The sequence below is a fragment of the Henckelia pumila genome, chromosome 4 (assembly GCF_033568475.1).
Source record: "Henckelia pumila isolate YLH828 chromosome 4, ASM3356847v2, whole genome shotgun sequence".
Taxonomy (NCBI): domain Eukaryota; kingdom Viridiplantae; phylum Streptophyta; class Magnoliopsida; order Lamiales; family Gesneriaceae; genus Henckelia; species Henckelia pumila.
In genome coordinates, this window is record NC_133123.1 from 124496228 (window position 1) to 124511168 (window position 14941).

The 14941-nt window shown below is 38.9% G+C and overlaps 2 protein-coding genes across 2 annotated transcripts; both read left to right on the plus strand.

Annotated features, from left to right (window-relative positions):
- The first annotated feature begins 1162 nt into the window (after nt 1-1162).
- On the plus strand, nt 1163-5173 carry LOC140865246 (uncharacterized). Its single transcript, XM_073269813.1, has 9 exons — nt 1163-1651; nt 2464-2558; nt 2917-2996; nt 3449-3490; nt 3619-3746; nt 3889-4069; nt 4182-4360; nt 4452-4661; nt 4736-5173. Exons 1-9 carry the CDS (start codon nt 1224-1226, stop codon nt 5037-5039), a joined length of 1647 nt encoding a protein of 548 aa, XP_073125914.1. The 5' UTR covers nt 1163-1223; the 3' UTR covers nt 5040-5173.
- A 5773-nt stretch (nt 5174-10946) lies between these two features.
- LOC140861682 (uncharacterized) lies at nt 10947-11897 on the plus strand. The gene has a single exon (XM_073264701.1). The coding sequence runs from the start codon at nt 10947-10949 to the stop codon at nt 11895-11897; it is 951 nt and encodes a 316-aa protein (XP_073120802.1).
- The last annotated feature ends 3044 nt before the right edge of the window (nt 11898-14941 follow it).

Here is a 14941-nt window from a genome sequence, read left to right on the forward strand (position 1 = left end):
TCTGAGCTAGCATTTAGTCAAAGATGAATAATAGTATATAAAATCTTGTTTACGAAAAGGTTTTTTTTTTTTTTTTGGAATCATAATTTCAAAAAATTAGGGTGAGTTTCGAGTTTGAGACCTTTAAACCTTTTTAATAACTTTATTCGATATCAAAACAAAATGATCTTTTAATAACATAATTGAGATTATATAATAATGATTGAAATGAAATTGAAGATTAGTGCAATTTCTCCATGCTAATAATTTTTTTAAAAAAATTGCATAAAAATATTAGTAATTTGCTTATTTTAGAAGTAAAATATTTTATTTAAAACATATTGATCGCAGTGGTTTCTGAATTAATGCACCTATTGAGGTATTGAGCAACTAATTCTTCAAAGCAATAATAACACTATAATAGCTATGAAAGTTGGCATAGCTTGCACCAATGATTTAAGTGTCGATTACTGAAGTCATTTGGATATAAAAAAAGGTTTTTAAGTGTTTTCGAGCAATGCTACATGTACAATCAAATTTGTACAATAATTTTTACACCACAAAAAATTCAATACAAAATTTTAATTTATCAAATCTCACGATACATTGAATGCAAAATCTCACGATATCATATCAAAATCTCACGAGATAATAGCAAAATATCACGACATAATTGTTTTAAATTTCGTTGTACGATATATTGGTTGTACCTCTAGCATTATTCTTAAAAAAATTATAATTATAGGTTTGTATATGATATTTGAAATTAATTTTAAAGTAAGCTATTTGCAATAGGTTTTATCGAAAATTTAAAAAACAGAGAGTTTTTTTCGTTTATTTTATTTTATTTTCATGTGTAGTGGGAGTCTAATGTTAATAAAAATTTAATGTTCGAATTCGACTCGAATTATATTTGGGTTTGAACTTGATTTGAAGCTTAAAAATTTTAAATTTTTTTTGCCCCTTTTCGGCTCTGTGTCGAAATATTTGAACTTATTCAAATTATACATTTGGATTTTATAGATATTTTTTAAAAAAAATATTTTTTTAAGTTCTAATTTTGGTGGCAAAATGTATATATATTTAACAAATATTTTCTTTTTTTTTAAAAAAAAGGACGAGTTTAAGATTCTCTTGCAAAATCGCAGATGAGACAACACGTTTTATAGTTGAGAGCGATAATAAAAGAAAAACGGCAAAGATATTTGCCTCGAGATTTCCTTTCAGCTTCCTCCTTTTCTCCGATGGCCTCGGCCGGAGACCGCCGCCACAGCCCCGCCACCAACCTTCCGCACTTCTTCCAAACGGCTGCCACTAATCTATCCTCTTTCCTCACATCCAAACCTGCGTATCTGCCGCCACGTTCTTCCAAAGTTCGCCTCCCTTTCCTCCTTCCGGACTCGCCAATCTCACTTGTCTCCCAGTCGGATTCAGCCCAGCCCGATTCTCTTTCCTCATCTGAGTCAAGAGAAACCCCTTTTTCCGCGTCCCCGGCAATCGAAAGCTCGCCTTCTTCAAATGCTGGTTCTGGGTTCCCTTCTACAGTTCGAATTTCAGCTGGACGAGGTAGCGGACCTGCTTTTGTTGGGCAGGTTTTCAGCATGTGTGACCTTTCCGGCACCGGTTTAATGGCTGTCTCCACTCATTTTGACATCCCTTTCATATCCAGAAGGTATAAGTCAGGACTTAATCATAGTTTACAAAGCCTCGAAAATCCTTCTTGTTTGATTCTAGTATGCGGGCCTGTGTGCTTTATATATCATTATGAATATCATATGCAATCGAGCAAATTGTTTCTGAAGTTTCTGTGGAAGAAAATTGCTTAAAGCGCAAAGATGAGCCCTTTTCTTTTGGCTGTACTATTTTCCTGTGTGACTTTTTCAGAATGCTTTGGTTCTCCCCTTCAAATTGCTTGTGAATTTTTTGGGTTTGAGGTCTGATTTATATTCGGAATTCTGGTTCTCCACGGTGCTTTAATTTGGAAACGATGAGACTGCAATTTGTCTTCTAGTAAAAAAATTGAATCACCAAGTTCTGAGTTAGCATGTTGGTTTCAATAAAGATTTTATTTATTATTATTTTTTTAGATTTATGTAGCCAGGAAACATTGACTCTTGTTAAATTCGAATAAGGGTGGATGATAGGACCAAATTCCTGAAATTGAATAGACAATTAAGCTGGATTACTGCTATTTAATGGCTGCTTGAAGTATGTAAAATTGATCCTTTTAGCTGCGAGAATTACATATGCAGCACCTTACTATATTAAAATTATTGAGTTTCCTAATTAATTTGTCAGAATTGGTTGATTCTTTAACTTTGTTTGTGAATTACATTGTTCTCTTTCTCGATAGACTGGCATTTACTGGCCTATCCATGTTGCAAAATTTTTTCTTTCCATTTGCTTGATTTGATGTTAGCATGTTTTGAGCGTTCTATCATGCTTTTCCCATTTACTTATATATCCCGTTAATCTCATTGATAGGACACCGGAGTGGCTGAAGAAAATGTTTGCAGCAGTGACCAAGAGTGAAAGGAATGGCCCCGTGTTCCGTTTCTTTATGGATCTTGGTGATGCTGGTATGATTTAATAGCATGATCTTCCTTAGTTTCACCATGTTTTGCTTTCTGTTGAAGTGGCTCAGAAACGGCTCAGAAACGCTCACTAAACACAGAAAGTTTAGCCCTTTGAAACTATAAGCCTCATTTTTTATGTTTTTCCTGGTTGGTGAAATAGTTCGTTTTTTATTCGTATATGTTTTCTTTTATATTGGATTGGTGGCTAATGTGAATGTTTATGATTCTTATCCTATTCTGTTGTCGCCATGTTCAATTAGATGTCTTTGTCTAAATGCTTGTGAGCTCCTCTTTTCAAGATTTTGGTGAGGATATTGATGTTGGTTTGAGGTGACAAACTTCTAACTCATTATATCTCCAGTTTCTTATGTAAGACGGCTCAATATACCCAGTGGTGTGGTTGGCGCGTGCCGTCTTGACATTGCGTATGAGCATTTTAAGGTACTATCTCTTTCATTCCAGTGGTGAATCTTGACTATGTTTTGAATTCTTGAACTGTTTTTGGTTCCTTCATTTATTTATGTTTCGCTGTGCTTTCTGAGAGAGTCTACTTATTGTTTACCTCTAGTGATTATAACATTAGCAACAGCAGTCAATCGGCTACTGAAATCATGTGCCGCAATTATTCATTTATTTTTGTCATATGCTCAGTATGAATTCTGTGATGACATACAAGCCAATGTGAGTGCTAAGGTATAAAATTTGACGCGAAACACATGACTCTGAATGGTGATATTCCTTGCAAATTTAACGTTATCAGAAATTGAGGTTTCATTTGTTTGTTCTTCGAATTTTGACTAGCAACCTTATTTATGTATAGCAGCATGTAACTTTTCATTTTCTATACGGTTTTCTTAAGCCTAATGTTTCGTCTTAATTCATGTGATACACAGGAAAAGCCTGATTTGTTTCAATTTGTTCCGAACGAGAGACAGGTTAGGGCATTACCAATTTTTCCACGACAAAACCTGATTTAAAAAAAAAACAAAAAAAAAAAAAAAAAACCCCTTCAAATGACAAGTTTGCTATCTTGGCCTGATTTTCCATAATTCACTTCCTTCAGGTCAAGGAAGCCAATAAACTTTTGAAGACCTTACCCAATGGTGATGGAAAAAAGAAAATGGTCGGTGTTCCTGTTTTTAGTGCTCAAAACTTGGATATAGCCATAGCAACGACCGATGGTATCAAGTGGTGAGATGATACATACCATTTATGTTGATTGGGTGAATTTCTCGACGAATTTCTGTATTCGCAACTTATGGTAGCTTTCTTTGGTCAAATTCATCATTTTTTCCTATCTCGTTTTGTGATATTCATGATGCTTCTTTTATAGGTACACTCCATACTTTTTCGACAAAACCATGCTCGATAACATTCTTGAAGAATCAGTAGATCAGCATTTCCAGGCATTAATTCAGACACGGAATTTACAGCGCCGGCGGGACATTGGTGATGACAACCTCTCTGCCGAAGCTATTGAAGAGATGGGAGAGAGCAATTTTGAGCCTCTGGAGGTACAAATACGTCTGTCTACTGTCTTGTACTACTTAACACAATCAAAATTACATTTGAAAAGATTTTGATGTATGTTCCTAGTTTATGCTAAATGTCTCTGGATTTTGATAGGTTCAGGAAGTTCTGGATGAGATGGGCCATTCAGGTATACCGTTGAGTGTCGTATCAAAGGCTGCAGAGATTCAACTTCTGTACTCTGTAGACCGAGTTCTTCTTGGGAATAGATGGTTGCGGAAAGCCACTGGAATTCAACCCAAATTCCCTTATATGGTCGACTCATTTGAGAAAAAGTACTTTCTTACCTTTCAACAATATTATTTCGTAAGCATAATGCGTTTTGCTTGCGAGTTTATCCTGATAATTGACGAATATATTTTGCAGGAGTGCAGCTTCTTTTTTGAGAGTTGAGGAACCTTGTAACTTAATATCCAATTCTAAATTCGTGGAGGACACTCAAGTTCCGAGCCCTGCAACATCATCTAATGCTGATGGTAAACAAGGGCATCTCCGGGATTTTCGGTTCCCTTTTGGAGATTGGTTTAGTCACCCCTGGTTGAAGCAACACAACCAGCAAAACATAGTCAATTCAAGGTTTTCACCATTCTCCTCCTCAAATCAATTTTCTTTCTTCTTATGATATTCAAGATTGCGACTTTTACATGCAGAAATGTGAACTCTACAAAGAAAGACACAGGAAAATCATCGCCTTTCCTTCCCAAGATCACCATGGTGGGTGTCTCGACGGTAGAGCCAGGGAAGATGAACAAAGCCACTTTGAGAAAGACCATGGATGATCTAACTAAAGAACTGGAACGGGTTGAAGAACATGAGACAAATCAATCTAGCTCGGGTAGTGGCGAGGACATTTTTGACAGGAGGGATCCGCTATTTGTGGCCAACGTTGGGGACCATTATTCCAGTTCACCAAGAACAGGCTTTGTTCGATGGCTTCGAGGCGGATCAGATTAGTGTTTGAACTGGCTTGGTGTTTTTCATTTTCTGTAAACCAAGTTATGAAAATATAATTTTGATTAGGTGAAATGGCTAAGGTTTATGGGTTTTTTTTCCCTGTTTTCAGAATCCCATCCATGATTTTGGTTCCACCCTTCTGTGCAAAGCGTACATGATATGTGCTTGATATAAAATTAATCACTTCTAATGTAGTCTTCCAATCAATGTTTTTGGAACCGGAACGGACCGGCCGATTCGACCGGGAACCGATCGCTGGTCCGGTCCGGAACGTCTCCAAGAACCGGAAAACCGATTGAACTGGTTTTTTGAATTTTTTTTTTTTTTTGAAAATTTAAAACTTTATATATATATACATTATTATTTAGAATTTGTACTTCATTTAAAAAATTATTTTAATAATTATTGGTTTTTTTAAAAATTAAAAAATTTATTATTTAAATAATTTATAACTATAATTGATATTTTGAATATATTTACATATTTATTTAGCTTTCAAATTATTTTAAATATATATTTTTTGTCTATTTATATGATTTTTGAGTTTTTAAAATTCAAAATATATTATTTATTATATTAAATTATATAAACAATTTTTCGATTCGACCGTCCGGTTAAAACTGTCTAACTGATTGGACCATTTTTTTAGGTAGATCGGTTTGATCATCGGTTCGATTATGAAAACACTACTTCCAATAACGTTTTATTTAGCACTAAGAAATTATCTTTTGGGGTCGACATTTTTTTCCACTATAAAATGGAATTTGACACAAGACTTCGTTCAAGAAGTTCATGATTTCTTACTGATCCGTCGATACCCACCAAAAGTTGTGGATATAAAATTCACAATCTCGCCTTAGACTTTGAATACTTGCAATATGTTAAATTACATGAGAGGAATAACATGCCTGTCGTCTAATGTGTTTGATCGAAGAAAATCTCAGCAACTTCATAAGACGTCGAGTATCCATAGCAATAATTTCATCCGCCTCTAAATCATCATTCTGTTGCATACTGCCCAGCTAGAAGAGCTTTGAATTCGCCGTCGAGCTTGGAATGGATTAATGGTGGTCTTCCACCTTGGTTGTTTAATATTGTATCAAACGATTATTTGACAACTTAATATAAGTGTGTTTGCTTTCAAAAAAATAAAATAAAATAAAAAGAAAACTATATTTATGTCATCATTGTCTTTCATGTTTCACTTTGATTCGATCATATCTTTAAGATACTACTATATTTGTTTTGATTTTTTACTATCATTTCATTGTTATTGAAGTTTTTCTCTCTTTTAATACATTGGTTAATCAGATGGATAATAATTGATATAAAGGCATTATCATGATAAATCAAAACCATTCAATGTTCAATTTTTTTTATTTTTTTATTTTGTTAAGTGTGATCCACGGAAAAATGCACAAATTCTAAATGTCTTGAATTGAAATTTATTTGCTGCCAATCATTCAATTATTTATTCTAGTCTCGTTATGAATATGAGATTGATGATTAATTGTCCTCCAAAATTCATGGTCACAAATTTACTACTAAAATCAAATCATCACACCATCTCAACAAGTCTTTGAATTCAAAAATGCCCACCATCCCAGCCACTAATTGGTCTCCTCCCACAAGTTGATTCAAGTCCCTTCAGCTACAACAACAAAAGACACACAATGCACTATTTCTCAACGCCCCATTAAAGTACAACCTAGAACTTTCATATAAATGCCTAAAACTCTAGTTCAATTTGTTGTATTGCATTTCAAATTATTTGATTCACTTTTAATATCCCTTTTCATTAATCTTCAAAATTGTTATATGCTCGACCATGATGGTGTTGGACATTTATGAGAGCTGAAATCGTAAATTTTATTTCTTTTCCCTCTAGGAAAAAAATTTATTATATTCTAATTAACCAAAAACAAGACTTTCAAATCTTAAAATAACTGTAATCTAAACAAATTTTCATATGATTTGACATCTACGATAACAATTTCCTATTTTTCCCCACTACAAAATCAAAGACACGTTTCTCTTCTCGAAAATTTGTCCCGAATTAAAACTCCCAAATGGAAACCACATATTTTGCACGGAAAGCAATATTATTGATTGCTAAATATTTGAGGGGATTTAGCGATGGAGACATGACATATATTCGACACTAAAGAAATTTTGCGTTGCTCTTTTACGGGGTAGAACACATTGTGTGAAAAGTCCAACTTGCTTGGTGTAGTGACTAGTGCACGCCTACCATCCTTCTTAATCCACACAATTTTTTCTCGTTCTAATAATTGCATACATCTTTTTTTCCCTTTTTTTTTCAAGTGAGTGAACCACGTTTGGTTAAGGAATTCGTTCCTTTTCATCTCATTAAAATACATGGAGATGATTGTAAGTTGATTGAGTGTTGATCTTCTATTCATAGTTGAGGCGAGTGTATAAAAGTTGAGGGCGACACAAAATAAAATAAATATATACACTTTCTAAAATACTTTAACTTTATTTTTTATTCATATTGTTGGGAATGTAACCAAAGTCTCACGTTAAAATATCAAATGAAAGTTCATGAGTTAATATATGGAATGATATTTTCATTGGTTGACGTCTTTTGGGTGGAAGACCAAAAGAATCCATGAGGATTAGACTTAAAGTGGATAATAGCATACCATTGCGAAGATATTAGAGTTCCATTGTTCTATCACATACACGTCCATTTACTCTACATTTGCTCCAACTCCTCCATGAAATTAGAATCCCTTCTTTGTTTGAATTTTTTTTCTTATAGCCACCAAAATTTATGTAGTACTAAGCATTTGCCGCTTCACCGAAAGCTATAGCTGATGATAACGGTTCAACTCAGCAGTTAAAAGTCACGTTTCGTTTGATCTACCCAAGAAGGATAATTATTGTACTCCTTGCAATTAATGAAAATCGAGCATGCGACCTTAACTCTGATACTAATTATAAGACCGATCAAATATTTGTCACTTTATCAAAATTATAATTGGTAATAACAGTATAACTCAAATCTTTTAAATTGTATATCACCTCAATCGGCACTTTCGATTAATCTACCTAGCACCTAACCATTACTATTTTCGATATGAAATAATCTTGCAACATCTCGCATATACGGAGAAAAAGATAGAATGCAAGTTTAACGTGGTGCAATTAGCTCATAAAAATTGTTTAAAATAGTGTGGCAATCTTGTTAAAATATTTAAATATCATGAAAATTTTATGATTTTTTTAAAAAAAATTTGAAGAAATGTTAAAAATATTTAAGAATGAAAAAGTCAAATATACTCCATTCGTTAAGTGGGACAAAATTTAACCATCAAAATTTTGCATCCAAATTAAGTTCAATTGGCCAGGATGAATTGTGTCACGTTGCGAAAAGATGGGCACCTTCCAGAGAGAAGAAAGGCCCCATTATGGCCCTTTTTGTAGGCAAAACAAGCCATTGACTTTGACTTTTTCTTTTTCCAAAGTCAATGTTAAAGCTGGAACCAAACCAATAAACTTAGACTCCACTTGCTTTTTGCCATGGAAAGTGTTGATATACATGCCCCACGAAATAGTCCTCATTAGTTCCAAACATAACATAATTACAAATGTTGTAAAAGTTTATTTTCACAATCTAATTTATATATAATTGTTATCACCGAAAAAAGTTGGGTAGACGTCACAACTTTTCCAATGAGATATTTCATTTCCACCGTGGCTTCGTAACTCAACTGGTCTTCTGCACACGATAAACTGCTCGTGAATGGGCGTCGGAAAACTCAACTGGTCTACTACACACAATAAACAGCTCGTGAATGGCCGTCGGAAGAATCTTCCGGTGCCGCCACTCCGATGGTCAATATAAGACTTATGGGTGAAGAAAACTCTAAGAAAATATGCAGCATATTAAAGTGTGCAATATATTGTGTATGAGATTGTGTATATTCTCAATGTCATTAAAAATAAATCAAACCTGATATTTATAGCGAAACCTATAAGAGTTCAAGTTGAATTCAAATTTTTATTTTTATCATAGATTCTTTACTTATGCGGGCATCTAGATAAAAAATAATATATATGATTTATCTTCCATGACCCGAGTATTTATGGGAATATCAATAATATTATGAAAATTGTTTTGATACGAGACCAACTATCCAATTAGAAATTATAAAACGAATTAATAAAATAAACTAATCACCAATTTGGATAATTTGGTGGGTTAGGATGGACGGATCCAATAAAAATAACTCATTTTGACATCTTTAATCCAATTGTAAATTGTAACTGATACCCCGGGAAGTCAGGGGTATCAGGGCTAGGATAAGGCAGAGGTAATACGAATGCTAGTCAGGGCAGCGAGTAGGTTTTTAGCCTGATTATTTTAGGGAGGAGTGGTGATACCCCGGAAAGTCAGGGGTATCTGGGCTAGGGTAAGACAAGTGTAGCAGGGCTGGAGAAGGTCGGATTAATAACTCAGAGGCAAGGGATTAACTCATCCCGGATGAAGGAGTCAGGCCGAGAAGACCAATTCTTTATGACCCAGTCTAAGCCTATTTTTTAGGGCCACGATCACCACAATTGCCATAAATCCGAGTCTTCTGGGTTGATCGTGTGAGGCAGATGAATGTGGGCGACCCTGTACCCACGATCCAGATCGTGGCCATTACCCTGAAATTGCGGAGGTTGTCTTTCACTTCAAGGCCTATAAATGTCTTGCATCAGGTATCAGTAAGGGTATGTCCATCTAAGAGCTTAAAATCACTATACTCATTTTATCTAAAAAGCCCACTCTATTTCTGAGTCTGACTTAAGCATCGGAGTGGCCCCACCGAAAAAGATTCCGGCGCCCCACTAACGTGCTTTCATTTCTTTTCCTTGTGTGTAGATCATCTCTATCAGGAATGGACAGATCACATATCACGCATCATCTTTCCTAGCCCGGCCATCTGATCAGGCCCACATCACTACCCTGATAGCCCGGGCACCCGATTTAGCAAACCATCATCATTGGCGCCGTCTGTGGGAAGCTTGTTCTATAGACGTAGATATGGCTTCTCGTGAACAAACACCACTGGAAGGGCCCCAGCAGGGTCGAAATATTGTTATTCCTATTGAGCCGCTCGAATCATATGTTCAGGATATGATACAGAAATCGTTAGCAGCTGCAAGGCAGCCACAGTCAAAAGAAATAACAATGGAGGGAGAAGGGAACCAGGGTAATCCGAACCCTAATTCCCAAACCAGAGAAGGTGAAGAGGAGGAAAGTTCTTGGATGCACTCAATTCAGCCTTTTGTGGCGGATGAGCTGCATGAACTCAGGAAGAAGATACAGAAGTTAGAATAAGAGGGTCCCAAAATGGCCTGGTCTGTCAAGATCTCGGGTTGCCCTTTTTCACAGGAGGTGATAGAGGAGCCCTTGCCATCCCATTACAAGTCGGCCAAAATCTGAGAATATGATGGGAGCACTGACCCAGAAGAGCACTTGGCTCGGTTTGAGAATGTGGCCATGCTACATTGCTATGGAGACAAGATTAAGTGTAAAGTCTTCTTAACCACTTTGGTGGATTCTGCCCAAAGGTGGTTTGAGAAGTTGGAGTCACAGAGAATTCGATCATTTGCAGATTTCAAGCAAGTGTTCTTGCAGCACTTTAGCAGTAGCAAGAGGTATAAGAAAACGGCCTATTGCCTATTTGAAGCAAAGTAAGCAGGAGAACAGTCTTTGAAAGCCTACATTAAAAGATTCAATAAGGCTGCTTTGGAGGTCCTGACCTGTGCCCAGGAGACTAAGATCACTGCCTTTACTCAAGTTCTTTGGGAGGGGGAATTTTCAAGTCATTAGTGAAAAAAGCACCCCGGAATTTTGAGGACTTGTTGGCTCGGGCCGAGAAATACATTAACATGGAGGAGGCCCAGAAGCAAAAGAAGGAGTTGATCCAGAGAGAAGGAGGTCGGGAACAGGGAAAAAGCAGAGAAAGTCAGGACCGCATGGGGCGGTTGTCTCGGTATGCACCACACAGAGTAGTCCAGGACAGAGCTGTGCATGTATTCGAAGTAGGAGCTGAAGCTCAAACCCCTGTTTCTAGGGAAAAATCTTTGAAGTATTGTGCTTTTCATCAGGAAGGCACACATTATACCAATGAATGCCGGACGCTACAGCAGAGACGACAGCAACCCTATATCCGAGATGGTAAGCCGGTTCAAAAAATGCCCCGGGGTCCGCCTTGGATCCAGGGGCCACAGGCGTTGGTTCTTTCCAGGACTGACATTGTTTCCCGAGAGGGAGGGAAACAAGAGGCAGGTCCCCGAAAGGAGGATGGAAAATCAGGAGAGGGGCCAGCTAAAGGGGTTATCAACATGATTTTCGGGGGATCTACTGACGGAGATTCGAACCGAGCCAGAAAGTCTTGGAGCCGGAGGGAGAGTTTGGGGGTGGAGGAAGGGAGGCGGGGTTCAGGGCCAGTCATCACATTTGGACCTCGGTACCTGGAAGGGGTAAACCTGCCACATAATGATGCCTTGCTTATACAGGCTCGGATTGCTAACTACGATGTACGAAGAGTGTTCATAGACTCGGGAAGCTCGATGAATATCATTTTTCAAGAAGAATTTGAGCAGATGGATCTGCTGGGGTATGAGTTGAGCCCGGTAAAAACAGCCTTGTATGGATTTGCCGGGCACACCGTACAGCCTCAAGGGGAAATGTTATTTCCCGTAACCTTGGGGTCGGGAAATGTGAAGAAAACGGTCATGACGAGGTTTACATTGGTCGAATCACCATCTTCTTACAACGTCATCTTGGGGAGGCCGGCTATGAATGCCTTCAGAGCTGTGGCTTCAGCTTATCATTAGAAGATTAAGTTCTCTGTGGGGGATAAGGTGGGAAAAATCAGAGGAGATCAGCCCTCTTCTAGAAAATGTTATGCCGAGACGGTCAAAGTAGATTACAAGAGGGCAAGACAGACCGGAAAGGAGGAGGACAGGGAGGAAGGGAAGTTTGTGCAGTGGAAAAAGCTAAAGGCGAGTATGATGAAGTGGAGCTGGTACTCGGGCAAAAAGGGAAATCTGTCAAGATGGCCCGGGGCTTGACAAATTTTGCTGAGCAATTGAAAAGTTGCCTCATTCGGAATAGGGATGTGTTCGCCTGGGCTCAAGATGATTTGATGGGAGTTTCATCTCATGTTGCAGAGCATAAACTCAACATCACTCCTGGTTCCAGGCCTGTGCTACAAAAGAAAAGACATTTCGGGGCCGAGAAGGATAAAGTGATTGCCGAGTAGGTCCAGGAGTTATTACGGGCCGGGCACATTAAGGAAGTACAATTTCCTACCTGGCTGTCCAATGTAGTGCTGCTACCAAAGGCCACAGGGAAATGGCGGATATGTGTGGACTTCCGGGATCTAAATAAGGCTTGTCCCAAGGATTGTTATCCTTTACCCCGGATTGACTAGTTGATGGATTCCACATCCGGGTGTGAATTGCTGTGCTTCATGGATGCATACCAGGGCTATCATCAAATTCCTTTAACCCTGGAGGATCAAGATAAAGTCAGCTTTATCACATCGGGAGGTACTTTTTGTTACGTGGTCATGCCATTTGGTTTAAAAAATGCAGGGGCCACGTATCAAAGGATGATGGACAAAGTGTTCCGGGAGCAGATGGGTCGGAACGTGGAGGTATATTTGGATGATATACTGGTGAAATCCAGGACCCGAGATTGTGTTATACCCGACCTGGAGGAAACCTTTGCCAAAGTTCGGCGATATGAGATCAAGTTGAATCCAGCCAAATGTATGTTCGAAGTGAAAAGTGGCAAATTTTTGGGGTTTATGGTGACTGAACGAGGGATAGAGGTCAACCCAAAAAAGGTGAAGCTGTTGCAGGAAATGCCTTCGCCAACATCAATCAAGGAGGTATAGCGATTGACCGGACGAATTACAGCCCTGGCCCGGTTTATCGCTCGGTCAGCTCATCGTAGCTATCACTTTTTCCAAATATTGCGCAAGGCCCAGAGGTTTGTTTGGACTGAGCAGTGCGAGCAGGCCTTTTAGGAATTGAAGGAACATCTGGCTACCTTGCCTATCTTGGTTAAGCCAGAGCCGAGGGAAAGGTTGTGGATATATCTGTCTACTACAGAGAGCGCGGTAAGCACTGTTTTAATAAATGAATAAAAATGAGATCAGAGGCCTGTATACTACGTTAGTCATGCTTTGAAGGGGGTGGAAGTTAGATATACAGAGATTGAGAAGATGGCCCTGGCTTTGATAATAACAGCCCAAAAATTGAGACCTTATTTCCTGTCTCACCCAGTAACTGTCCTTATTAACAGCCACCTAGGGCGGATCATGACTCATCCAGATGCCTCGGGGAGACTTGTGAAGTGGACAGTGGAATTAGGAGAATATGATATTGAATACCAGCCGCGTAAGACCATCAAAGCCCAGGCCTTATCTGATTTTTTGACAGAGGTGGCCACTTTTGGTCAGGAAGAAGTATGGAGAGTATTTGTAGATGAAGCCAGTAGTGTTGGAGGCAGTGGTATAGGGGTCATCCTGGTTTCACCCACCCAGGAGAAAATCAAAATAGCCGTAAAATTGGATTTCCAGGCCTCCAACAACGAAGCTGAATACGAGGCTGTGATAGCTGGGATGAGACAGGCTCGGGAGGTCGGGGTAAGTCATATTATAATATACTCTGACTCACAGTTGGTTGTCCAACAAGTGAAGAAAACCTTCTTTACCCGAGAGGAGAAATTGATAAAATATTGTAAGATAATTGAAGAGCTAGGGGCCAGTTTCGTTACTTTGAGCATAGAGCAGATACCCCGGAAAGAAAATATGGAAGCAGACGCTTTGGCTAAAAGAGCTGTCACGGGGGAAAATGATGATAGAGAATTTTTGGTACAGAGGAAATTGGTGGCTGCCATAGAAACCCTAGAGCCGGTTGTCCGAGAAGATACGTGGATGGCCCCGATGGTCAAGTACCTTACCAATGGGGACCTTCCAGCAGACAAAGGACGAGCTCGGGACATACGGAGACAGGAACTCAGATTTTCTATCTTGGGAGGAAGGCTATATAGGCGTTCCTATCAGGGCCCTTTGCTCAAATGCTTGGTATAAGGGGAAACATAATATGTTTTGCGGGAGGTGCATGAGGGGTGTGGAAACCATGGAGGGTCTATGAGTCTGGCCTGAAGGGTATTGATGTCAGGATACTAGTGGCCCACTTTGCAGACTGATGCATTCAAAATTTCCCGGTCTTGCGAAGGATGTCAGAGGTTTGGCAATGTACAGCATAGCCCGGCAAGTACTCTGAACCCAGTATGGGCCTCGTGCCCCTTTGATCAATGGGGTCTGGACATAGTAGGACCTTTCCCGCAAGCCCGGGCACAGAAGAAATTCTTATTGGTAGCCGTGGATTATTTTTCCAAGTGAGTGGAGGCGGAGCCTTTGGCAAGAATAACAGAAGGAGAGGTGATGAAGTTTTTGTGGAAAATATAGTATGCCGGTTTGGCCTCCCAAGGAAGTTGGTCTCGGATAATGGCAGGCAATTTCAGGGAAAGAAACTGGCTGATTGGTGTGCAGAGATGGGCATTAAGCAGGCCTTCACCTCGGTCGCCTATCCCCAAAGTAATGGTCAAACAGAGGTAACCAACCGCACTATTGTTCGATCTTTGCAGGTTCGGTTGCATGGAATGGGGAAGGACTGGGTAGACGAGATCCCGAGTGTGTTGTGGGCCTATCGCACCACTCCTCACACTGCCACGCAAGAATCACCTTTTAGCCTGGTGTATGGTTCCGAGGCTATCCTGCCAATAGAAATTGGACAGCCTTCGGCTCGGATTATGGCATATGAAGATACAGAAGAAGGGGCCCGGGAACAAGAATTGGATCTGA